Genomic DNA, 27408 nt, shown 5'->3' on the forward strand with positions numbered 1-27408 from the left:
CCTCCAGACTCCGCCTGGCTCTTTGTCCCATGTGACCTGGCTGTGCCTCCCCACCACGTCCCTGTAACGAACCCCAACTCTGAGTGCCGATTCCTTCCAGCAAGCCTCCCGATCGAGGGGTGGTCCTGGGGTCCCCCGAGACACAACAGACAGCAGCACACAATTTTTTTGTTATTTTTAATCATGGTAAAATATAGGTAAACTTTATCCATAAAATTTCCCATCTCGGAGTTCCCCCATCAAGCGTGGTTCAGAGGTTAAGAATCTGACTAGTAGGGAGTTCCTGTCATGGCTCAGTGGTTACCGAACCCGACCAGGATCCATGAGGACACCAGTTCGATCCCTGGCCTCGCTCTTGGCGTTGCCAAGAGCTGTGGTGTAGGTCGAAGATGAGACTTGGATCCTGCACGGCTGTGGCTGTGGTGTAGGCCGGCAGCTGTGGCTCTGATTGGACCCCTAGCCTCGGAACCTCCATGCCTTAGGTGCAGCCCTAAAAAGACAAAAAAAAGAATCTGACTAGTATCCATGAGGATGCAGGTTTGATCCTTGGCCTTGCTCCGTGGGTTAAGAATCCTGCATTGCTGGGGCTGTAGTGTAGGCTGTCAGCTGCAGCTCCAATTTCACCCCTGGCCTGGGAACTTCTATATGCTGCAGGCGCAGCCCTAAAAGAAAAAAAAATGATTTTTTTTTTTTAATTTCCCATCTTAACCACACTGAAGTGTTCGGTTCAGTGGCATTAAGTACATTTACACTGTGCAGCCACCCCCTTGTCCTTCTCCAGAACCCTCATCTTCCAAAACTGACACCCTATAACCATGAAACAACAACGCTCGCTCCCCGGACCCCCAGGCCCCGGCCACCACCATTCTACTCCGTCTCCACGAATTTGACTCTTCTAGGGAACTCACCTAAGTGGAATCACAAACTTTCTATCCTTCTGTGACCGGCTCATTCCACTGAGCTAGCGTCCCCAAGGCTCATCCAGGTCGTGCCTGCAGCGAACCGCCGTACACACAGACCACGCGGTTTATGCCCGCGGCTCCTGATGTTTTCAACTTCCAGCCACTGGGAATAATTCTGCTGCGAGCACGCCTGTCCACATATCTCTTCCAGCCCGTTTTCAATTCTTTTGGGTATACATATCCACAAATGCAACTGATGCATCATAGGGTGAATCCAGTTTTAGGTTTTTTTTGAGGAACTACTATATTATTTTCCACAAAGGCTGCTCCATTTTATATTCCTACCTACCAGGGATTCCAATTTCTCTAGCTCCTCACCAACACTTATTTTCTGTTTAATGGGGATTTTTCTTTCGTGTGTTTTGAAAACTTAAAAGTTCCCAAGGGACTTTCTGTATATAAATGAACAACCAAGCCACCCGCCAAAATTCCTAAAGGAATTTGGTATAAACAGCCAAAGCCTAGGTTTTAAGGTTTTTCAGACTGGTATGGGGGGGGGGGGAATGGGGAAGGAGGAATCGCTTCACATAGAAAGAAAACATCTGTGACTCCATAAAGGTTGCTCAAGGGCTGAGCAAAATTTCTATACCATGCGAAACGTGCAATAAAAAAGCAGCACCCCCATGCCTACACACACACACCCATGTGAGACAAAGTTAAGACTTTTACTTACCAAGAGGCAGAAACGTAAAAGTATTTTTAAAAGTCCATAAAGCAAGCATGAAAAGTAAACTCTTTATTTCATCAGCACATTTCACCGTTAACTCAAATAATGATATAAATCTAAAAGATGAACTTAGTGTTACTGGTCCAATAACAAGTCCACCAGGGGCAATACTATTTATAGACACAAAAACGGAGTAAAAAACAAATCAAAACCCCCAAAACACAAAACGTGAGCACAGCACTTCGCGTGAACATCGCTCGGAGCAATGGGAGGAAGCCTGCCGGCCGGACCCACATCACTCACTTCACATCCCCTCTGTCGACAGCCGCCAGGAAGCCCACCGGTGGTGACAGGGGGCTCCGGCTGCCTTGGTGAAGGGACTCAGTGGCATTAACAGAGGCTATGTCACGTCTGCCTCCCATCACGAGCAAAGGGAGCCCAGGCCTGGGAGACGAGCGACACGGGAACGCGGGACCCAGCGCTCAGCTGAGATGCGGGACCCCCTCCTGGTCCTCCCACTCCCTCCCCAGTGTGAGCCCCCACCCCCCGAGCGGGGCCAGGACCTAGTGACCCGCATCTGGTAAAGAGAATGCAGCAAAAGGCATGTGCTGTCACGTTCAAGGTAAGTTAAGAAAGTCGGTGTCCGGAGACCTGCTGGCACTTTCCTTGGGCTCTTGCTCTCACGTGCTCTCTCTGCTGGGGGACAGCTGCCATACTTCGTGCTGCCTGAGAGCAGCCATGGGACACAAGACCCACAGTCCAACAGGCCTCGAGGAACCAGCTCCTGCCAAGGACCAGTAAGTGGAGACGCCGGGCCTCCCCGGGGTGAGCCCAGCCAACACCCTGAGTGCAGCTGTTTGAGGACCCAGCTCAGCCACATACAGACCCCAGACCCACAGAAACTGCGAGAGAATACACAGGCGGTGTTGTTTTGGTTGTTGTTTGTTTCTGGCCGCGCTCAGAACATATGGAAGTTCCTGGGCAAGGGGTTAAATCCAACTCAGGCTGTGACCTTGGATTTGTGACCTTGGAGTTGGCAACGCAGGATCCTTTTTAACCCATTGCACTGGGCTGGCGATTGAACCCACACCTCCACAGCGACCTGAATCACTTCAGTCAGAGGCTTAACCCATTGTACCCCAGTGGGGACTCCCATAGATGGTGTTTTAAATCGCTACTCTTTGGGGCAATTTATTTATACCGTGATAGAAAACGAATACACCTGGATAAGCAGTGACGTGCTTAAAGAGATAATAAAATCATCTGCATTCTGAAATAGCACTTCCAAATTATTTACATAAGGTCAACTGGCAACTGAGTTTATCTCAACGTCAAGAAAAGCAAAACCCTTACAACTTGGGGCAAAAGAGTGTAGTGTCCCGTACGGGCGACATTTCTCGCAGGGTTCTAGCCAACTCCAGCGTTTTCCGACTCCCTGCCATTGCCATCAAGTCTGAAAGTCACATGCCACAAAATTTCTAAATTTCTGGCAGGTTTTTGAAAAACAAGGGAAAACAAAATAATGCTATCTTCTTGGTTAAATTTACTTTGCCATAAAACTCTTCATTTGTAGTTAATTACCACTTTCAAAAATGAGCTTTCCCACTTCTGTGAAATGTCCAGATAGGCAAATCCAGAGAGACGGAAAGCAGACTACTGCCGGCCAGTGCCAGCCAGAGGCCGGGGAGTGACCACTGAGGGCACGGGGTTTCCTTCTGGGGCGGCGGAACTGTTGTAGAATAGAAAACGGTGACGGCTGCACTACCCAGGGAATATACTACAAAGCCCATTAAATCGTATACTTCGTAATGGTGAATTTTATGGTTTCTGAATTATACCTCGATTTAAAAAAAATCGTTTGCAGCTCTTCCGATGGATTCAAGTTAGATTTCCACCTAAACCTCTTGCCCAGCAGTTTCACTTCATTCCCGGGCACGTGACCGGAACGGTGCTGCTGTGAGGAGAGACACGAGTGCTGTCCACCTGCCAGCAGAGCTCGGCCCTCTTGACAGGTGCTGGGGGTTTCTCCTCAGTGCGTTCCATCCTCTAGGAAAAATATGAGCAAAACTCCTCCCCCAGTAACTGTGCTGTTTTTTTTCCTCAAACGTGCTTTTGTTCACGCGCACATGGTAGGTGTCTATTTTTAAAACTGGAGACAACTTTCAGCTCATTTTCCAACACTTGATGGGCCCCTCCCTTGCTGTGAACCCTAAGGTAAGAAAACTTATCAGGCAAAACACTGAAAGTGAAAGAATGTGCAATCCTTTTCAAAGATTCCACTTCAGGGTTGCATGATTTATTATTATTTTTTTCCTTTTTGGCCGCGCCCAAGGCACGTGGGCGTTCCCGGGCCAGGGACTGAACCCTCGCCGCTGCAGTGACAACGCCAGATCCTTAACCCACTGTGCCACCAAGGGGAACTCCCAACAATTTCTTTAGATGTCACTTCCAGACACGTGTGGGATGGCAGGTGCCTCTATTACCCAGTAACCTACCGCCACACGCGGCCAGAGTCTCTATAGGACACAGGGCCTGGACGTTTCGATCAAAGCATGATTTTTCAAGGAGAACAGGAGGGCAGAGGAAACACGGACATTCTGTGCCATGGTCACGAGGAACTGAGACACAGATGCACTGAAAACCGGCATCTTCGCACAATGACAAGCGACAGCACTAGCCTCCCTTGTTCGAGGCGTCTGAAACGAGCACCTGCAAACCTGAAGACCAGCTCTGGCAGACTTCGCAGTCCCGCGCCGGCCCTTCTGGCCGGACCACCCTCCCGAGTGGGGTGAAGACGAACGCCGGCCTCCGCCTCCAGCCCCGGCGCTCGGGCCCGCGGTCTCGGCCGCCTCCCCCGGGCTCCTCCTCCGTCAGATGCTTCGGTAGTCGGAGCCCCGGGCCACAATGGCAGCGGCTTCCCACTCCACGGTGAAGAAGGAAATCGTTCCAAAAAACCCAAACAGCACCATGACCAGGAGTTGCCAATGAAGGAGAAGGTAGTTACTGTAGAAAAACGCCACGGCTGCACAAATGGACTACGGAGAAACGAGACAAAACAAATCACAACACGCACACGGGCGACCCAGCCGCGCCCGCGCCCCCTGCCCCACGGCTTCCCGGGCCCCGCGGCGCCCTCTGCTCCTCCTGCCCCGAGCCAGCACCTGGCCCACCCCAGCTCACAGACGGGCAGCACAGCCGCCCCTGAGAGCTGGGAACCATCCAGGAAGCTACAGCCTATGCTCTTGAAAGAGCAGTGCGAAAACAAGTAAAACAAGAAAATAACGTGCCTGAACAGCCCGAAATTCCCGTGTTATACACAGACTGTGAATGCTGGTATCCGAGGAAGGAAGGCGGAGACCCAGAAGCCACAACACTAAAAGCTCTGATACGAGTGAGGGGTGGAAAAACCACACTACTCACTGCTCCCTCACTCCCTCCGTCTTTTTGGTTTTTTGTTGCTTTAACAGCCATACCTGTGGAGTAAGGAAGGTTCCTGGACCTACCACCCGGCCGCAGCAACACCTGATCTGAGCCGCATCTGCAACCCCTGCCACAGCCTGCAGCAATGCGGGATCCTTCACCCACTGAGTGAGGCCAGGGATTGAACTCCCATCCTCACAGAGACAACATCAGGTCCTTAACCCACTGAGCCACAATGGGAACTCCACTGCTTCCTAATTCTAATCATAAATCCTTTTAAAGGCTGTCCTTGACTTTCATGTAAGAAACATTAAGAAAATGAAGTTAAAGCAGTTAAAAAAAAAAAAAAAAAAAAAAAAAAAGGACCGAGCTTTCAACACAATCTAAGGAAAAGGTTACCTGTACAAATTTAAAGACTGCAAAAGCTGGTGCACTGTCTTCAGAATAGAGAAAACCTAAGATACTGAGCAGCTGGGTGTTGAAGCAGCTGTCTCCAAGACCCAACAGGAAGCTGCAGAAGATGGCAACTTCTTTGCTGAATGACATAAACATTAATTTAGAGTGAGTATGGACAACATTCTTTAGTCATTTAAAATGTAAAAGCAACTTGCCCACAAAAGTAACTTACTGTCAAGTTTTAAATGCTACGAAACAAGAATGAATCAATACTGGAATTTACGAAGTAAGAATTTAGGCTCAAACGCACTCCCTGTCACCGTCCAGCAGTCGCTGGTCTATTAACTACTGGGGAAGCAAACAGTGCGCTGGGGGCAGGGCTGCCCTCGGACTGAGGGTCTCGACACAAGCGCCTGCATTTGTGACGCCCTTGGGAGGTGATGTGTTCACGGTGAAAGGACTGGGTGGTGGCCCGGCCGGCAGGCCCTCCCTTGCTCCTCACTGCTCTTCAAGGCCCAACTTCGAGAGACTTCCCTGCTCGAAGGGCAGGGATACAGAACCAAATCGGATACTCATGTGCTCCCTCACAAATCAAGAGAAAGATGTCGAGACGAGGTAGGTTAAAGCCAACAATTACAAAAATAGCTTGGGGTTCTCTCTGAGTTCCTACGGGAACTCCCTCCGGCTCCACGAACCCTTGGCAGATGAGCTTACAAAGACAACCTTACGAATCCTGGATTTGACCTTGCAGACCCTTCCAGAAGAGGATGAACTGCTCCAGGCTCAATTTCAAGCCATCCTTTACCTCCCGCCCTCCCCTAAGTCCCTGGGAAAGGACAGTCACTGTACCTGGGTTTGATGTAGGCACTGCTATCCGTTCCTTCAACAGGAGCAATGGGGGCATCCCCAGGCATGTTGAGAAATATTAAATAGAAAGCTAGAAAATGCACCAGGACGCCCAACAGCACGACTGGATTCCGACCAAAACGAGTATTCTTGCTCAGCAGGCCAAAGAGGCTTCCACCTACAAAATCAACGAGATGGAGAAGAGGAAGATCCAAGATCAAGTTAATAATCAAAATCTTAGTCCTCTGCATACAGACGTCCAAAAAACACATGAAAAGATGTTCAACATCACGCATCATTAGAGAGATGCAGAGCAAAACCACGACGAGGTACCACCTTACACCAGCCAGAATGGCCATCATCAAAAAGTCTACAAATAAGTGCTGGAGAGGGTGTGGAGAAAAGGGAACCCTCCTACACTGCTGGTGGAAATCAGTATGGAGATTCCTTGGAAAACTAAAAGTAGAATTACCATTTGATCCAGCAATCCCACTCCTGGGCATCTACCCAGAGAAAACCATGACTCGGAAAGACACATATACTCCACTGTTCATTGCAGCGCTATTCGCAACAGCCAAGACATGGAAGCAACCTAAATGTCCATGGACAGAGGAGTGGATCCAGAAGATGTGGTCCAGATACACAGTGGAATATTACTCAGCCATTAAAAGCAAAGAAAGTATGGTATTTGCAGAAACATGGATGGACCTAGAAATTCTCATGCTAAGTGAAGTCAGTCAGACAGTGAGACACCCACATCAAATGCTCTCACTTACATGTGGAATCTGAAAAACAATGAACTTCTTTGCAGAACAGACACTGACTCACAGACGTTGAAAAACTTACGGTTTCCAAAGGAGACAGGGTGGGAGGTGGGGGGATGCCCTGGGGTCGTGGGATGGAAATGCTATAAAATTGGATTGTGATGATCGTTGTACAACTACAAATGTAATAAAATCACTGAGCAATAAAAAAAAAAATCTTAGTTCTCTGAAAAAAAAAAAAAAAAAAAACACTAAATGGACAAACCAATAGCTAATTTAACCAAGGGGAAAAGCATGAATATACAAAATAAGAAATAACTGTTGGCACAGAAATAAGTTTCCAAATTGGAAGAGACTTCTAGGGAAGATGGAATAAGAGGGACTGAATTTACCTCCTGCCTTAAAAAAGGCACCAAAACCACAAAGCAATGGTTTCAAAGACACAGATTATCAGGCGACAAAGGGCAGCAAACAACTGAGGTGCGGCCCACACCTGCCCCGGCTGACCGAGAGGCAGGTGGAGCCTGGCAGCATCGCTGAGCCGAGGAGACAGCGCTGCAGGTCTGGGGGTCCAAGGGCCAAGTTCCCCAGACAGGGAGAGGCTGCAGGTCGGCACACGCCATCAGTAAGTGAGCAGAGGCCAGGAAAGAACCTTCCCAGAGAATCACAGGTATTCGCGCCCCGCCCTGGGCTGGGATACAGCCTGGCCTCACTGGCCAGACTGGAAATCTGACTATTCACAGGCACCGGGTGTCACTGAAGGGCCTCCCCTCGGGGGTGGAGGGTGGGGGGTGGGGGTGGGGGTTGCGGGAGGGATAATCAGCCCTGGTCTCAGCACTACTCGGTCCTGTCCCACACACTTTAAAAGCAAGACCTAAAACAATCATACTCTTTCCAAGTCCACGAACTAACTTTATCCAAGAACAGAGCTCAAGAACATTAACAGGAAGAAGTCCCGTTGTGGCACCACAGAAACAAATCCAACAAGGAACCATGAGGTTGCAGGTTCCATCCCTGGCCTTGCTCAGTGGGTTAAGGATCCAGCGTTGCCGTGAGCTGTGGTGTAGGTTGCAGATGTGGCTCAGATCCTGTGTTGCTGTGGCTCTGGCGTAGGCCGGCAGCTACAGCTCCGATTTGACTCCTAGCCTGCGAACCTCCACATGCTGTGGGTGCAGCCCTGAAAAGACAAAAGACAAAAAACAAACAAACAAAAAGAACATTAACAGGAAAGAAAGACATACATCACCTGACAAGGTCAGGTTCACCAGGTCTAGAATCCACAATACTACCAGGCTTACACAGAAGCAGGACAAGAGGACCCACCATGAAGAGAAATACCAAAGAGATACCACCCGACCCAGCAATTCCAATCCCAGGTTTATGTCCAAGGGAAATGAAAACACATGTTTACACGGAAACTACACACAAATGTTCACAGTAGCATTATCCATGATGGCCAAAGCGTGGGAACAACCCAAAAGTCCATGAGATGATGGAAGGATAAACACAATCTAAGCAGTAGAACCCACAGAGCTGAGTGTTACTTGGTAATAAAAAGAGACGGAATACTGATGCCCAGGCCACACCACGGGAGGACCTTGAAAACACTGTGCCAAGTGAAAAACGCCAGACGCAAGAGACCACAGATTGTACAGCCCCGTTTACATGCAATGTCCCAGAATAAGCAAGTCTCTACAGAAAGCAGATTAGCCGTTGACTGGAGAAGGGTGACACAAATGTTCACGAATTAGGCTGTAGAGACAGCTGTGCAACCCTGTGAACATACCAAAAATACCTTATTCACTTTTTATCTTTTACTTTTTACTTTTTCACATGCACCCGCGGCATATGGAGGTTCCCAGGCTAGGGGGTCAAATGACAGCTGCAGCTGCTGGTCTACACCACAGCCACAGCAATGCCAGATGCCAGATCCAAGCCGTGTCTGCGACCTACACGGCAGCTTGCGGCAACGCCAGATTCTTAACTCACCAAGCGAGGGCAGGGATCAAACCCACGTCCTCGTGGATACAAACTGGGTTCTTAACCCACTGAGCACAAGGGAAACTCCATGATGGGGGAATCACACGGCATGTGAATTCTATCTCAATAAAGTTATAAAGAAAAAAACACTCCACCAGAACTGCTGCAGATGTCTGCATAAGCAGAGCCATGAGGCCAGGCACTGTCAGTGGACCGTGTGTTCACACACATACACACATATCCGGCGCTGATCTGGGCGCTGGCGATGAACCAGGGAACACAGGTATTCCAAAGCCTGCTTTCTCCATCGTGCTCATCGCTGTGCGGCGCTCTAAGGGTCCTGTTTTGGTTTTTTTTTGGTTTTTTTTTACTGTCTGTATTTTTCCCTAAGAATAAAAGCTCCGTGTTTTGTTCACACAGTGGATTCACAATAAATACTTGAACTGGTTAAGTCCTTCATATGCGACCCAACACCCACTACACCGCAAGGACTGAGCAGACTACTCCTGAGTAAGGAGTAACTAGTGTGTTATAATAAAAGCAGGGCTTGTCTCTGCCTTGTCCTCTCCCCTCGCCTTCTGGCAGAGCTCCTAACGCTCCAGGAATTTCCTCGGTGAAAGGCAGGGCTCTTACCCATAAGGCGTCCCTTCCAACTGCACAGCTTATGCTCCTCAGGCGATTCCTGAGGGGGTCTGGGGGTAGCCCTACATAGTCAGGGTGGCGGCCAGTTGCCAGACGGACCCAGCCTTGATTAGAAGGTTGGAACTTTCACCCCACCCCCCAGTCTCAGGGGAGGGAAGAGGGGCTAGATATTGAGTCCCCGAGGTGAACTACGCTTCAAGTTTCTACACAGCTATAACAAACCGATTTAATGCAAAAACTTTTTTTTTTTTAAACCTACCTAAAATTTCTCCAATGCCGATGAAAATGCCAGAAAGTCCAATGAGGCTTTTCTCTTCTGTTCCAAATTTATTTATAGCGCCAATACAGGTTCCATACACACCAGAGAAGAAAGTCATTTCCACACCTGCAGGGCAAAGTCAGATTTAAATTAACCCCAGGGCCCTGCTGCAGGTACCGACATCCACAGATGCTCAAGTCCCCCAATACCCCTCTGCATCCAAGACTCCCCATCCTCCAGTTCACCCAACTGTGGATGATAAAGCTCTGGATTTAACACGGAAAAAAATGTAGCCTCCCTCTCTCAGTTTTACGTCATGTCTAGTAGCATGTGCCCCGTACATATATCACACAGAATTCTTTCAGGCTAAATTGCTTCTCGCCCAGCAGAGCAATTTTACACGACGTAACTGATGAAATGCAGCTAGCCACAAGATGCAGCTGTCCGATAAAGCGTATTTCAGATAAAAACGTACAATTCAAATAAGCAAAGACATCCTTATGTTAAAACTGCTCACTGCGTGGAGACAGGGAATGGACAGAGGGCAAAACTAACACCAACTTGTAACACCGGCTCACTGTCCTTATTTATAGTTCTCTAAGGAAAAAGAAATGTGTGCTTCAGAAACCAACACCTACTCTCCATTTCTGCTTAGAGGCAAAAATTCCAATTAAACATTTTCCCAGGAAAAGAAATTTAAAAGTGAGAGTAAAAAAATTTGAGCACATCAGTCGAAGACCTGATTCCTTAAGGCTATAAAACCCTAACTGAATTTTGAAGACGTGTAATACTGATTCTATTTCCCCTAAAAATAAGATGTTTCTACTTTCGAAGCACAAATAGTTGAACCCTACAGGGTGTGCAGTTGACTGAATCTGCAGATGAGGCAGCACGGGTACGAAGGGCTGACGCAGATTTTCAACTGCAGGGAGGTCAGCACCCCCCGCCACGCCCTTGTTGTTCAAGGGTCAGCTGTACAGGCAAAAGGAGTAACAGGCACCTAACAGCAATTTTTATAAGGAAATCAGCTTCCTTAGGGCCTAAGAGTAGTAGCATCACATATTATCAGTGGGAAGCCACCTAACTCATTCCATTTCATTAGAAACGTCTTTTTTTTTTTTTCCCCTTCTTTTTAGGGCTGCACCCATGGCATATGTGAGTGCCCAGGCCTGGGGTCTAATTGGAGCTGTGGCCGCCGGCCTGCACCACAGCCCACTGCCAGATCTCAGCCGAGTCTGTGACCTACCCCACAGCTCACTGCAACCCCAGGTCTTTAACCCACCGAGCGGGGCCAGGGATAGAACCCGCTTCCTCATGGACACCAAGTTGTGTTTTTACCGCTGAGCCACATCGGGAACTCCCTCATTGGAAATATCTTAAACCACACGAAGTTACAGTGACTTTATTCATGATTATTCTCTGCAGTAGTCCACTTTGCCCTGAAATTCCTGGTGGGGATGAACCCTGCCGCGGGTTTTGAAACCCTTGTACCAGATCCTCCCACACTGAATCTGGGCTGACCCTATGATTGGCCTTCGCCGGCGCCGGGATGCAGTGGGAGGGGTGCTGGGCTAGCGCCAGGCCCAAGCTTTACGGTCTGGTCACTTCTCCTTCTGCCCGTTGTGGAGCCCTGGGCCACTAAGGAGTCTGGCTATGCTGCTGGGTCAGGAGGAGGGGCTCACGTGGGAGGGGTCACGTCGCTGCTGAGACACCCGGAGAGAGAGACCCAGCTTGGGTCTTCAGACACACACACAGACACACACACACAGACACACACACACACACACACACACACACACACGAAGCTACCTGAGAAAAACCACTGAGCCCAGGTGTTGTTTTCGGGCCTTGTCATTCGGCAGCCACAGAAAACCAAAACTATATACTTAATCCCGTTACCTGTATAAGCGGTTGTCACGCTAAGAAGGAGCATCTCCTTGGTAACACATAACCTAAGAGACTTTTCTGTAAAAAAAAAAAATTAGAAATACTTAACAATATTTCAATCAATCAAAAATTCTAAAACATTTACTCAACCAAAACACCCCTTGTCAATAAGCTCAGTAAACAAAACCAATAGGACAGAAGTTAATGATTCAGATTAAAATGCTTAAGGTATCGACTATATCTGCCCTATGATAAAACGTTGACTGCAACTGCTTAAATACATTCTATAGAGTTGTGTTTTCTCCAATACGTTCTCCAACTCTCAGAAAAACAAACAAACAAACCAAACACAAAAAAGAGAAAAGAAACAGACTCAAACAAGACCGGAGAATGCGTCAACAGACTTGACTAAAGATTAGGCTGCTGAGGGGGTCATCAGTTGGCAAAGTCCGATCTCCCTAAGCAACTGTCAGGTCCGGTCAAGGCTGGCCCCAAGGTCAGAACCAAGCGGGGAAGCCTTTGGACCACAAGGAAGCTGGGATGCTACTTCCTGAAGTTCTCATTCTCTGGCCCTGAGGACTGACACTTTAGTTCTGCCCTTTTGCTGCTGATCGTTTTAATATTTACTTCTACGCTGCTCGACTCAGTTGAGCTCTGCAGTGGAAAATGCATTCCCAGAAACCGCACTTTTCTGGCCACGCCCATGGCGCTTGGGAAGGTCTGGGGCAGGGACAGCACGTTAAGGATCTGGCGTTGCCTCGGCTGAGGTGCAGGTTGCAGCTGCAGCTCAGATCGATCCCTGGCCTCCTGGGCCATGTGCGTCGCCAAAAAAAAAAAAAAAAAAAAAAAAAAAGGATAAAATAGATAAATCAGACTTCATCAAAAACTTATGTGATTCAAAAGATACCATCAAGAAAATGAAAAATCAACCCAAAGATGTAGTCATTTGCAAACGTTTTCTCCTCTTCTTTGCATCGATTTTTCATGTACAAAGGACTTTTATCTAGAATATAAAAAGAACCCTTACAACTCAATAATAAAAAGACAGCCCAACTTAAAGATGGGCAAAGGATCTGAGCAGACATTTCTCCAAGAAGAGATGCAAATGGAACACAAGCATATGGAAATATGCTCAACGGCTTAGCTACGAGGGAAGAGCAGGTCAAAGCCAGAAGATACAGCTTGACAACCACAATCACTAGGATCAGTGGAGTCAAAAGACAACAAGGCTGTGGAGAAGCTGGAGCCCTCGTACGTGGCTGGGGGGAACATAAAATGGTACAGCCACTTTGGAAAGCCATCTGGGAGTTCCTAAAACATGTAACACAGAGGAGGTCCCACTGTGGTGCAGTGTAAACGAAGGTGACTAGTATCCATGAGGATACGGGTTTAATCCCAGCCTCGCTCAGTGGGTTAAGGATCCGACTTTGCTCTAAGCTGTGGTGTAGGTGGCAGACGAAGCTCAGATCCCACGTTGCTGCGGCTGTGGGGTAGGCCAGCAGCTCTAGCTCTGGCTCGACACCCCCCTAGCCTGGGAACCTCCATATGCCTCAGGTGTAGCCCTAAGAAATAAATTTTTAAAAATAAATAAATAAATAAATAAATGAAATAAGAAGATTTAACATAGAGACACTACACAGCCAGCAATCCCACTACTCCCAGGTATGTATGTGAATGCTCATTACTCATGATCCCTAAAACGCAGAACCCAAACTGTATAAACGTGCTGTAACACGGATGAGCCCTGAAACCACTGTGCTGAGGAAAAGAAATCTGTCACTAGAGACCACGTGCCGTATGATTCCGCTGGCATGAGATGTCCAGTACAGGCAAGTCTAGAGACAGAAAGTGCTGAGCGTTAGGGGTAGGGGTTGGGGGGGGAATGGAAGTGACTGCTGAGGGCTGCAGGGATCCTTCTGGGGGTGAGGAATAGATTCCAAAACTGACTGTAGCAACAGCTGCGTGATTCTGTGAATATACCAAACACCACTGGATTACGCACTTCGAATGGGTGACCTTACAGTGTGTGAATTACGTCTCAATAGAGCTGCGCGCTATTAAGGGACAAAATCATTATCAGACACCTTAACGGGTCTCCTCCGAGACCTTCGCTCTGCTTTTTCAAAAGGAAAAACCAATTTCACTACATATACTATTTTTTGTTTTCACGTGACAAAAACATTTTCTAACATTTGTAGTGATCTCGATGTACTAAAGCCTCATAGTTGAATATTTAAATTATTCCCCTTTCTCACTAATGGAAACAGTAGTTACATCTGGACAAAAATCCTTAACAATTTCCTGAGGATAATCCTATCAGTGGAATTGCTGGGGTTAAGGTATAAACATTTTTAAGGCTTTTGATACGTACTGACAAACCACTCTTCAGAAAGTGAACCAAGTGTATATTCTTGGCCGAGAGATCGCAGGCACGTTAGGTACTTTCGCCTCATATACGAAAAATTTTTTATTTTTTTTGGCCCCACCTGTGGCACGTTCCTGGGCCAGGGATCCAACCCGTGCCACAGCAGTGACCCAAGCCACTGCAGTGACAACCCGGGTCCTTAACCTGCTGAGGCAGCAAGGAACTCCTGAGAATTATTTTTTACCTTTTGAAATTTGATAGAAAGCTCAAGTTGCGTTTCCTGCAGACTTTGGTCATTATAGTATCCCCATTTTCTCCTGGAGTACGCATGCTTTTCCTTCTGTTGATGACAGTTCTTGCCCATGTACTGTAAATACTCCCCTGACCATTTTAACTGCATCAGAACATTCTGAGAGACTGGCATCTTATAGTCCAGGTAACCAAAGAGCACTCCTTTCCCTCACGGGTTGGCACAACTACATGAAAGGCTTTCCTCTACTAAATTAATTTCTTACTTTTTAAATTTTTTTTCCCAGCCACATGGACGTTCCCAGGCCAGGGGTCGAATCAAAGCCGCAGGCCTACACCACAGCCACCGCAGCAACGGATCTGCGGCCTACGCCTCAGCCTGCAGCCACGCCAGATCCTTAACCCACTGAGCGAGGCCAGGGATTGAACCTGTGTCCTCGTGGATAGTAGTCATATTTGTTTCCACTGAGCCACGTCAGGACTCAAGTGCCTTTCAGATAAACAAGAACCCTTTCTGTACCTACTCTAGCACCAACGGAAGGAACGTCACGATTAAATAACAAATGAAACAATGGCTCACGGACAAATTCAGGCTCGGACACTCTCTTTCCTTTCTCTTTGCCACCTCACGACCTCACAACGCTCCCCTGCTGCCAGGAACCATCACCTAAATGGACATCTCTCGCCCTGTAGCAGCTCACAGGCCTCATCTCTGGCTGTTGCCTTCTTTCTCCGCATTCGAACCTGCCAGCCCAGTATCCTCTTACCGCCAACCCCGACACCCAGCGACCCACCCGCTCTGGGACGAGAGCCGAGGCCCGACCTGCGTTAGTGTCTCATCTGACAGAGGAGTCGAGGCGAGGTCTGCACGGTATCCAGCAAGGACACCCTGAGACAGGGTCAGGGCTGGAGCAGGGAGGCCGCATCCAGCCTTGCCTGGACGGGGCGGCCCGTAAGCTCAAGGTCCTGGGCCAACCCGGGCTCACCGAAGAGGCCAGCATGTGGCTTTCCAGGCCTCTGATGACAAATAACTTCTCTAAGCCTCAGCTTTCTCTGCTATAACGTGGAGATGATGATACGTGTGCGTGCTACATGATACTCAGAACTGTGAAAACAAAATAAAACACCCAAGGAGGTCCCGCCCTCGAGAGGGTAAGTGGTCACCCCAGCCAAGGACGCCAGTCTGCTCCACGGAGTGACGAGAAACGGTCGCTGTCCTCAACGCCGCGTGTACACCCCCAGCTCCTAAATGTGCTGCCTCCTCGGGCGCCGCACACACGCCCTCGAGCAGGTAGCTAGCTGGCACCCCCCACCCCCCACTACAGAGATACTTCCTGAGAAGGCTAACATATTTCAGAGCGGCAGACCTGGGGAAATGAAAATACCGGGCTATCGTCCATCCAAAGTCACCAGGGAAAGGGGGAGGCACATGCTGAAGACAAACACTCCTTGCACTTCAGCCCCCAGAAAATACTTACTAAATGCATCTACTGCCTTTGTCATATTGTTCTGGGCAGACCTGGAAAGAAAAAAATTACAAAGTTTTCCCTCTGCAGATGGAAACGAGAACAAAAATAGCCTCACATTTTCGTTGAAGTCTGTACACGCTCTGGCCGAGGGGGTCTGGCCAACACTCCCTGCGCTTACTCTGCTCTTTTCTCACCCATGGAGTGCCAACCTTCCCCTCTAGAATGAAGTCCCATGAGAACAGGGATTCCTATTCCTCTCTCTTGTTCACTGCCCCTTCCCCCTGGTTCAGAAGAGGGCTGGCACATGGTCTTATATATAGAATAAAGACACATCAGGAGGCAAGAACACTAAAAAGCCTGGGCGGGTGGTGCACCTGAGCACTGCCCCTTCTCACATGTACCTAATCCGGTCCAGCAGCCAGGTCCCTGGGGAACGCGCATGGGCTGTATCTGTCTTCACAGCACCAATACCTAACGCTTGCTGAATGATGGCTGTTACACTATTGGTTTGAGCTTAAAAAAAAAATACGTATGCGACACATACAGATATATATACGCATGTATACTTATATAAAAGCTCTCTCTTCTGCTTTAAACAGTACAAACTCTGAACGCTTAATGATCCTATGACTGGAGAATTTCAGGTCCTTTTGGGGGTTTTAAAAAAGTAGCATAGGAGTTCCCGTGGTGGCACAGCAGAAATGAACCTGACTAGGAACCATAAGGTTGTGGGCTCGATCCCTAGCCTCACTCAGTGGGTTAAGGATCTGGTGTTACGGTGAGCTGTGGTGTAGGCCAGCAGCAACAGCTCCGATTCGACTCCTAGCCTGGGAACCTCCATATACCGCAGGCGCGGCCCTAAAAAGACAAAAGACAAAAAAAAAAAAAAAAAAAAAAAAAAAAAAAAAAAAAAAAAGGTAGCACAGAAAGTTTGATGCAATTTTTTTTTTTTTTTTTTTTGGTCTTTTTAGGGCCACACCCACGGCATATGGAGGTTCCCAGACTAGGGGTCAAATCAGAGCTAGAGATGCCAGCCTGCACCACAGCCACAGTAATGAAGCATCGGAGCCACGTCTGTGACCTACATCACAGCTCACGGCAACGCCAGAGCCATAACCCACTGAGCAAGGCCAGGGATTGGACCTGCCGCCTCAAGGAAGATGGTCAGATTCGTGTCCACTGAGCCACGACAGCAACTCCCAAAATTTTTATCAATAGGCAAAATGCTGTAAGGCAAGCTCCTCAATGTATCAATTCAAAAACAAAGCAAAACAAGAGTGGCAAAGATTTCCCATTTCCCTTTCTTCAATTCTAGATGATAACCTCCAGAGAAATCATCTGTGATGTTTTAAACAGTTTAATTTTTTTTTTTTTTTTTTTTTTTTTTGCTTTTTAGGGCCACATGTGCAGCATATGAAAGCTCCCAGCCTAAGGGTCAAATCGGAGCTGGAGATGCCAACTACACCGCAGCCACAGCAACTCGGCATCCAAGCTGCATCATCGATCTATACTAGAGCTACGAGCAACGCCAGATCCTTAACCCACTGTGTGAGGCCAGGGATCCAACCTGTATCCTCATGGATACTAACTGGATTCATGATCGCTGAGCCACAATAGGAACTCCGTAAATAGTTTTACTTATCATTGAAACATGCTCCTGCTTCCAGTGGGGACAGGGCGGCAAATGCCACGTCTGGCCTTGAAGGTGGCAAGAAGCAGCCCTAGAACCAGGCCAAGGAGATGGATGAAGAAGATAAGACATTCAAGCCAAAGCAGAAAGAGGCCACAGGAGGAATAGAAAAATCTAGAAACAGCAAGCTGTCCCTTGCGCCTGGGGCAGTGACGGTCCTGAGCGTCACTTCCGTTTCTGTTTATGCACGTATGTCTGTACACACGTATGTCTGTACACAGGTATGCATCTTGGCCACACCTACAGCACGTGGAAGCTCCCAGGCTAGGGATAGAACCCAGCTGCATGGACAATGCCAGATCTTAACCTGCTGAGCCACCAGGGAACTCCTCATTCCTGTTCATGCATCTGGATCTCCAGCGGTAACATCTGCTGCCACCAACGGCTGGAATGAGGTGTTGTTTTGGGGCCTGTTGTACATTTGAGAATCAACTTTTATTAAGCAAGTAAAAAAAACTTAAATATGCTCAAAGTAATAACTTACAATTTTTAGAAAAATAAGACTATACACTGTTTCCCTGTACGGACAACGGCGGGCAAAACCACCTGCACAGATGAGGGTGACAACCAGAGCACGAGTGTAACCCAGGCTCACATGACAACAGCGGACGGCTGTGCCGCTCACTTGTACCACATGATCGGAAAATTTCAGGGCTGGATCAGAGATGCAGGAACTGTGGACTGTTTTCTTTTTTTTTTTTTTTTTTGTCTTTTTGCCTTTTCTTGAGCCGCTCCCGAGGCATATGGAGGTTCCCAGGCTAGGGGTCTAATCGGAGCTGTAGCCACCGGCCTACGCCAGAGCCACAGCAACGTGGGTTCTGAGCCGCATCTGCAACCTACACCACAGCTCACGGCAACGCCAGATCCCCAAACCCACTGAGCAAGGGCAGGGACCGAACCCGCAACCTCATGGTTCCTAGTCAGATTCGTCAACCACTGCGCCACCACGGGAACTCCTGGAACTGTTTTCTATTCAATGGTATGAGCCCACATGCTCACACACCGAAATGCACGTGAGGTCTGCCAAACTGAATGAAGAAACTGAGGCCCAGAGAAACGAAGGGGAGCACTGCCACTGGCCAGGGTCACACAGCGTGTCGTGGTGACCTAGCATTGGACTTAAATCCCGCCCAAACCTTTTCACGACCTCCCCGGCCTCCGTCTGTCTTCCTCCCCTTCTTCTGCCCTGACAATTCCCCTTTATCGTCTGCTCGCCTGTTGGCTTTTGGCTTTAACACTTTCCCGCACGTCTGCCCAATGCTGGGCATCAGGGTATGAAAGGCGGGTAGTTCCAGACTAGATCTACTCAAAACACAGTTTAAAATGGAAAGGAACGTTTCCAACTTCTTACTCGTTGACGTCCAGGTCCTGGTCATCAGAAGATTCATCTTCTCCCAGGACATTTTCAGAATCTGGTTTCCGAATGAGAAAGAAAAGGACGGTCCCCACAAGGCTAATGACCGTCAGGGCAATAAACACTGTTCGCCGGTCACTCTCTAGGGAGGAGAAAGAAGACAGCAAGTGGCACTGGCTGCGCAAATAATTCCACAGGTAGCCCCGTGTTCAGAGCGTGTTCATAACCATCAGCACACTTCATCATAAAAATTTACACCACCGCATCAATAAAACTGGGACAAGGAGACACGGGAGACATGCCCCTCTGCCTCTCAGTTAGAGAAGTGCCCACAAGCCAAGAGAAGACACACACGCATAGGGACACAATCAGAACGAATGCATTCAGAATCTTCCTCACACCCAACATGCTGCTCGAATTGCAGTCATAAACTGTACTTAGTGTAATAACATAATCCAAGCGAAAAGATTACGAAAAGCTAAAATCCGAGAGGATTTAAGGCACCAAGGTTCATGAGAACAGTTTTTTTTTTTTTTTTTTTTTTGCTTTTTAGGGCCACACCTGCGGCACATGGAGGTTCCCAGGCTAGGGGTCGAATCGGAGCTACTACTGCCAGCCACAGCAACATGAGAACAATTTTTGAACCAAGCAATATTGGGGACCTTTGTGGAGCTGCTATTTTGCTTTGAATGTATCTCAATAAAGCACAGCAAATAAAACAAACCTGATATCTGAGTTTTCCCCTGCCAAGCAAAATAGATGTAGAGATTTCCAAAGAACAAGCTGGGGGAAGAAAAGGAGGGAGAAGACGTAGAAAAGTTATTTTCATATTTGTGGGGTTTTAAACAATTTCCCCATTACTTGTGAAAAAAAGAGAGGCCTACATAATTAAAGAAGCATCTACCTGCCCTAAATCATTTAAAAGTATCGACTTCATCCTCTTTCTGAAAAACCCAACCGACCCCGATGGAACCCCGTCTCCTTCCACATAACCGCAGCCTGATTCAGAACCACCCTCCAACGACCTGACTCACTCTCAGACATGTGACTTACTGGAGCTCTGGGAATGACTCTGCGGAAACAAGTCCACCCTACCTCTCAACTCCCATATTTTTAAGAACTGATTAAAAAGCAAAAACAAAACATGATTTAGTTATCTGCATCTAATCATAATTTGGCTTATTTTCCAAGGGAAGAAATCACTTACACCTCAGTGTTTTGTTTTGTTTTGTTTTGTTTTGTTTTGTTTTTAAGGGCTGCGCCCCAGGCATACGGAGGTTCCCAGGCTAGGGGCTGAATTGGAGCTGCAGCCGCCAGCCTACACCACAGCCACAGCCACGCCAGATGCCAGCCGCATCTGCAGCCTACCGCACAGCCACGCCAGATGCCAGCTCCTTAACCCACTGAACAAGGTCAGGATCAAACCTGCTCTGGCGTCCTCACGGATACGAGTCAGACTCGTTTCCGCCGAGCCACAACGGGAACTCCACTTAGACACTCCCGGGTCTTAATATACAACCCCGTACAACACTTGCATTTGTTAAGCCCCACGGACACCAAAATTTTAGGTGGTTAGGAGTCACGAGGGTAACTCCTCAACGCAGAATCCGTGGCACACTGACTACTGTTGCTCCTTATTTTATTATTTAGTTATTGATTTTTTGGCCATGCCCATGGCATGTGGAAGTTCCTGAGCCGGCGATCCAACCTGACCAATGCTGGATCCCTAACCCACTGCACCCACAAGGGAACTCCTGTTGCTTTTTATTTTCCATTTATTTAATGTCTTTTTGGCTGCACCCCAGGGCATGCACAAATTCCCAGACCAAGGACTAAACCCGCATCACAGCAGGGCTGGAGCATAGCAATGACAATGCTTAGATGCTGGATCCTGGGAGTTTCTGTGGTGGCGCAGCGGAAACAAATCCGACTAGGTTGTGGGTTCGATCCCTGACCTAGCTCAGTGGGTTAAGGATCCGGTGTTGCCATGAGCTGTGGTGTAGGTCGCATTGCTGTGGCTCTGGCGTAGGCCGGCAGCTACAGCTCTGATCAGCCCCCTAGCCTGGAAACCTCCATATGCAGTGGGTGTGGCCCTAAAAAGACCAAAAAAAAAAAGAAAAAAAAAGCTGGATCCTTAACCCACCAGGGCACCAGGGAACTCTTGTTGGTGCTTTTTACTTAGGAAATATATAACGTGCTATATGTTCAGTGTCCAAACAGTTATTCAGTCTCACTTTGGAAATTTAATTGTCAACAGGTGTAGCTGGGTGGGAAGGGGTGGCCTTTGGAATCCAGATAATTGGATCAGCTGCTTAAGCCTTTGTTATCTCATCTGTAGAATGAACAATATGCCTTCTTATGACAGAGGCTGTGAGGATTACGGAAATTAAGTACAGAGCCTGTAGTCCCTAAAATATAGCAGGTGGTAAATACACTGTTGTTAATACCATTTCCCATTTATTAACCATAAACTCCAATGAGGTAGGTCCATACGTTTTTAAGCGATTCCATAAAATTTTAAATCTTGACCACGTGCACCTAGGAACTGAACTCATGGAACAAGAAGATCTGGGCTGTCAACACAACACAGATCTAAAAAACGGTGTGACAAAAAAAAATTACAGGAAAGACGAAACCATAAGGATCATTACCTAGATTGTAAGAGTGCCCAGAAGATTCCACTGTTTCTCCCAATCGTGTGCTCATCTGAATTTATCGTCAGGCAGTTTCCTTGTGCTGTCCAAAGTACTAAAAATTCAAACCAGAAAGTTTATCAAGGGAATGAAATCACTTAACTTTACAGACTAAACATAAATGACACTCTTAGATAAGAGCCAGAAAACAGAGAAAATAAACCTCAAAAAGCTTACCAGCGGCTGCAATTCCAATGAAAACAGAGGCCGTGTAGAAGGACCACGGGAAAGGCTGGATAAAAACGGCAATGTACATGCTAAAATATAACAGGTCAACGTATTACAGTCAAACAATACCTGAAACAGAATGCCAATTATGCCTTCTAGGAAATCAATTCTGAGGCTTCTCCTCTTTCAAAATTCAACCTGGAGGGAGTTCCCATCATGGCTCAGCAGAAATGAACCCGACTAGTATCCATGAGGATGTGGGTTCGATCCCTGGTCTCAGTCACTGGGTTGAGGATCCAGCGTTGCCGTGAGCTGTGGTGTGGGTTGCAGCTGTGTCTCGGATTCCGTGTGGCTGTGGCTGTGGTGCAGGCCAGTGGCTACAGCTCCAATTCAACCCCTAGCCTGGGAACTTCCATATGCCGTGGGTGGGGCCCTTAAAAAAAAAAAAAATTCAACCTGTGTTGAACCTGTGTTTCTCCAGTATTTAAAAAAAAAAAGGACAAATGTGACCCATTCATTTTTTAATTTTAATTTTTTATTTTTGGTTTTTTTAGGGCCACACCTGCAGCACATGGAAGTTCCCAGGCTAGGGGTTAAATCAGAGCTACGACCACAGCCACAGCCACTGAGGATCCAAGCCGCATCTGCAACTTACACCACAGCTCATGGCAAGGCCAGATCCTTTTATCCACTGAGTAAGGCCAGAGATTGAACCCCGCATCCTCATAGATACTAGGTGGGTCTGTTAGCGCTGAGGCACAATGGGAACGCCCTCATTTCTTAATTTACTGTCTCAAATCGGTAAACTCAGGCACTGAACAAAGGTTTATAATTGGCCTTTGACAAGAGGGGGCTTAGCACACAGAGGGACTGTGGTTCTATGTTCGAAAGAAAACTTTAGTTACTATGTTTGAATTCCCAAAAGTCAACTTGATACAAAATAAGATTATTTCATGAGTTCTTATTTTTATTTTATTTTTTTTGTCTTTTGTCTTTTTGTCTGTTGTTGTTGCTGTTGTTGCTATTTCTTGGGCCGCTCCCGCGGCATATGGAAGTTCCCAGGCTAGGGGTTGAATCGGAGCTGTAGCCACCGGCCTATGCCAGAGCCACAGCAAAGCGGGATCCGAGCCGCGTCTGCGACCTACACCACAGCTCACGGCAACGCCGGATCGTTAACCCACTGAGCAAGGGCAGGGACCGAACCCACAACCTCATGGTTCCTAGTCGGATTCGTTAACCACTGCGCCACGACGGGAACTCCCTATTTCATGAGTTCTTTTCAACTATGGCAGAAAGAGATTTTTGGGTACTGCTTTTATTGTAAAATAAAAATATACATTTTTTATATGTTTCTATATAAATATACAGAAATCCCATCACATTAAAATAATACGGTATCCCCGAGCATCAAGCAGAGGGCCGAATCTAGAATCTATTCAATCCAACTAAGCAAGTTCCTGTTAAAAGAATACTGTGTCCTTTTCTTTTTTTGCTTTTTAGGGCTGCACCCGCAGCATATGGAGGTTCCCAGGCTAGGGGTCGAATCGGAGCTATAGCTGCCGGCCTACGCCACAGCCACGGCAACGAAGAATCCAAGCCGCGTCTGCGACCTACACCACAGCTCACGGCAACACCAGATCCTTAACCCACTGGGCTAGGCCAGGGATCGAACCCGCAACCTCATGGTTCCTAGTCTCATGGTTCCTAGTCGGATTTGTTTCTGCTGCGCCACGACGGGAACTCCTGCTGTGTCCTTGAAAGAAGCTGAAGGTGTTCTAATGAAATGAAAGAAAATTACAGTACTCACCTGTAAAATAAGCCACTAGCAAACATAGACAGCTGAGGTCCTACAATGGCGACCACTGATGGTGTAATCAAATTTGAAGCAGAGAACACTCCGTAAATAATTGCCATGCTGCACAAATAACACACAAAAGGAAACAAACAAAAAACAAAGTTCTTGAAGCACTGACTCAAGGGCTCACTTTTTCAAACTTACTTAGAGTCTATAGGGTTTTTTTTTTTTTTTTTTTGGAAGAAGGATTCATACTCTTTAGTCAGAAAATTGCAATTATATCCTTCCACTGAATGTCATATTAAAGTTGTTGTTTTTTTTCAGCTGCACACATGATACGCACCCAAGTTCCCAGGCCAGGGATTGAACCAGAGCCACCGCAAGACCAGAGCTGCTACAGTGACAATAGTAGATCCTGGAACTTCCCAACCTCTGACTTTTAACATACTGGTCAATTATAAAAGCAACTGACATATATCCACTTTACTTGAATCCTAACAACTCCATGTATTTAGAGCCTCGTTTTATGGGAAAAGAAAACGGAATCACGGGGGGGTGTAACTTTTCAAAAGTGCAGCTGGATAGCCGGTCAATGGCAGAGTCAGGAGCTCATTCCTGCTAATCTGACTCCAGAGGCCCTACCGAGTCAAGCAGCCTGCTCTACGAACTTAGCCTACCACTCCTGACAACGGCAGGAAATTTCACTACTATAAATAACGATCACATAGTTGTAACTCACTTAAACCAGAATTTATTTATTTAACTCAATGGTTTCACTTGGCTACTGTTGACCCAGCCCCCAGCACATTTGTCCTGTAGCAAAATGTGCTTAAACCATTTCAAGAGTCCTGGTTTCATTTATTAGATGCTATTTATACATCCAAAGTAAATTACTCTTTGGCTTTTATGAATCTCTCGAATATCAAATGTTCTTTCATTTGTTCTCTACAATACACGTGACGACAACAGCATTACAAAAAACTGCAATATTATTATCAATCTCTTTAAAAAAAATGGACATTACAACCTAACATTTAACCATAGACAAGTTATGAAGTCAGTTTGTGTTTATATACACGCATGGATTACATTCCCAGCTTCAATCACAATGTGCCTAGTCACTTATGAGGGTCTCTTCACTTCATTTTCTCCACCTCAAAACTGGCACTAAACAAACATCTTAACAAAAATCTAAAAGCTCCTGATGATGGTATATTAACCATTATAAAATTACAAAAACAGGAGTTTCCATTATGGCTCAGCAGGTTATGAACCCCACTAGAATCCATAAGGATGCAGGTTCAACTCCAGGCCTTGCTCAGTGGTTTAAGGGTCCTGCACTGCCCTGAGCTGTGGCATAGGGCAGCAGCTGCAGCTCCAATTCAACCCCTAGCCTGGGAACTTCCGTATGCTGTAGGTGTGGCCCTAAAAAGAAAAAAAAAAAGTAATAATAAAACAAAACTACAAAAACAGGAAGACCAAATGTTTCAAGAATCACAAAGGAGTTCCTGTTGTGGCAGAGCAGAAATGAATCCGACTAGGAACCATGAGGTTGCGGGTTCGGTCCCTGGCCTCGCTCAGTGGGTTAACGATCCAGCGTTGCTGTGAGCTGTGGTGTAGGCCACAGACGCGGCTCGGATCCTGCGTTGCTGTGGCTCTGGTGTAGGCCGGAGGCTACAGCTCCGATTAGACCCCTAGCCTGGGAACCTCCATATGCCGCAGGAGCGGCCCAAAGAAATGGCAAAAAGACAAAAAAAAAAAAAAAAAAAGATGCGGCTCGGATCCCGAGTTGCTGTGGCGGAGGCCAGCAGCTGTAGCTTCGACTGGACCCCTAGCCTGGAAACCGCCATATGCCACAAGTGTGGTTCTAAAAAGCAAAAAAAAAAAAAAAAAGAATCGGATAAAACATTCTCTGTTTAGGATTGGGAAAATGTAATTATGACAATACCTGAGTGATTACTAAGTACCTGCCACTGAACCAAGTGCCTTACACGCATTAATCTGGGCAAGGAAACTGGGCTCATAGAAGCAACTTCCTAAGATAAAGCAGCAATCAAGTTGTGAAGTCAGGATTTCAAACCCAGTGTCTAATTCTACATCAGACCTAAACTCATCACCTTGTTCCTATTAGCCCTCCTAAATAGATACAGAGAAGGAAACACAATCACCACTAATCCAATTAAATACTTTATACTGTCTGTGACTTTGATGAAATTTAACCAACTTCTACGTGATACGGAGTAAAACCAATCATACAGTACAATACCTGGTATATCCACTGCCGTGAAAATCTGTGCTATTTAAGCTCCTGATGACAGTTTGCTGTGTGGGAGACAAAACTAATTAACGGAAACGTTTTGTAATCTCCCCTCCCCCAGAAAGTCTGCCTCCAAGTGCTTGGAATAAAATAAAAACGCAAAGATGCCCAATACTTAATACTGAGATTTGAATAGGAGAGAAGAAAAAAAAGACTACAGAACAGAAGGCAAACCAATGAAAGGGTGGAGGGCGACACTGAAAACCAGCTGGAACGGGCCTTAGGTTTCTTCTCTTAACTCTCTAGGTACTAACGTGGTCAATACAGACAAAACATAAATAGGTCAACATCCAAATCCCAAATCAAATCAGAGAAGTTAACGGTCATGGCTAACACCTGGATAAGAAACGTCTGACACATGAAAGCACAGAACCTAATCGTAGAAAACGGGGAGGCGTAGGTAACAGAATAAAAGCTGCAACCTGAGCGCATTATTAGACAGAGAGTTGATTATCATTTTTGGAATGCCTTATGACAGGCATTTCAAAGGAAGGAGCACAGACCCCAACTCACCGCTACATTTCCACAAGTTTGAAAGGCGGTGAACATGAACATAAAGGCAATTCCTAAAATAATGATGTTGAAAAGCTTTTTAGATTCCGGGGACATTTTGGTTCAGTTCTGCCAGAGGTCAGCAGCCGTCCAGGGCAGTCAGCTCTCCGGGGGGCGAATCCGCCGCAATCCTGGGAGAAGAAACGAGACGGTGAGAGGAGGAGGCAGATCCAAGGAGCAGGGCGGCCAAGCTGCCAACTTGCAGGTCTTGGAGTAGAATCCCGGGCTTAGGCTAAAGTTCCCCCCGCGGGCATACTTAGGGCATTCCTAGGACACGATCCGAGTAGAGAAGAGCCCGACACCCGGAGAAGAGCAAAAACCTTGTCGCCCCAAGTTCAGGGTCCCGGGAAGGGGATTAGGAGCCAAGGGCGAGAAGCAGCTGCCCGCGCAGCCCCGCCCCCCGCCCTGACTCACTGCAGGTCAGGCGACCCGGTCACCTGACCGCAGCTGCGGCGCCGGCCGCTGGGCCCGCTGGGCAATGTAGTCCTGGGCGGCCCCGGACGCGCACGTGCGTCGCGAGGGCTCCCTCGCCCGCTCGTGGGGAGCGAGTCCGAGCTCGCAGGCCCCAGCGACGTGAGGTTGGGGTGGGCGGCTAAAAAGCGGAACCCGGCAAAGGAGTCAGGCACGGCGGGAGGGGGCCTGGAGACCACGAAGCGCGGTCCGAGGAGGCCGGAAACACAGAGGGGCAAATAAGCTTGAAAGAATAATCCCTGAAAGAGGCAGGGCTGAAGGCCCAGGAGAAAAGGTGCGCGCACCTTAGAATTTGGCGTGAAAGGAAGGCGGAGCCCAGTGCGGGAGCACCGCCCCTTCCTCCTGTCACTGCGCGCCTCACAACCGGAAGGAGCGTTTCGCGGGCTTTCCAACTGCCGGCAGATCCCGCGCCCCCTCCCAGCCGCAGTGACTGCGCGCTTTTCGACCCGCCCGCCAGGCTCT

General features: G+C 47.6%; 1 protein-coding gene across 6 annotated transcripts; it reads right to left on the reverse strand.

Moving 5' to 3' along the window:
* Positions 1-1683: 1683 nt before the first annotated feature.
* Positions 1684-27266, reverse strand: MFSD11 (major facilitator superfamily domain containing 11). Of its 6 annotated transcripts, none has more exons than XR_014820697.1 (15): positions 27231-27266; positions 26437-26606; positions 25873-25928; positions 23619-23726; positions 21821-21900; positions 21602-21698; positions 19675-19733; positions 18948-19092; positions 17904-18006; positions 15916-15956; positions 11836-11901; positions 9937-10062; positions 6295-6469; positions 5449-5584; positions 1684-4664 (listed from the first exon to the last, which is right to left on the reverse strand). XR_014820697.1 is itself a non-coding variant. In XM_084983749.1 (14 exons), exons 9-14 carry the CDS (start codon positions 15938-15940, stop codon positions 4500-4502), a joined length of 693 nt encoding a protein of 230 aa, XP_084839875.1. In that variant the 5' UTR covers positions 15941-15956; positions 18948-19092; positions 19675-19733; positions 21602-21698; positions 21821-21875; positions 23619-23726; positions 25873-25928; positions 26437-26606; positions 27231-27266; the 3' UTR covers positions 1684-4499. The 6 variants fall into 6 exon arrangements, 4 of the variants coding, with proteins under 4 accessions (XP_084839875.1, XP_020922219.1, XP_084839874.1 ...); XR_002336976.2 differs by lacking the exon at positions 27231-27266 and adding an exon at positions 26732-26882; XM_084983749.1 differs by lacking the exon at positions 17904-18006 and having other exon boundaries at positions 21821-21875.
* Between the last annotated feature and the right edge of the window lie 142 nt (positions 27267-27408).

The sequence above is a fragment of the Sus scrofa genome, chromosome 12 (genome assembly GCF_054392235.1).
Source record: "Sus scrofa isolate SSC_HxYL_T2T_F1_AM1 chromosome 12, Sscrofa_HxYL_maternal_Yorkshire_Landrace_v2.0, whole genome shotgun sequence".
Taxonomy (NCBI): domain Eukaryota; kingdom Metazoa; phylum Chordata; class Mammalia; order Artiodactyla; family Suidae; genus Sus; species Sus scrofa.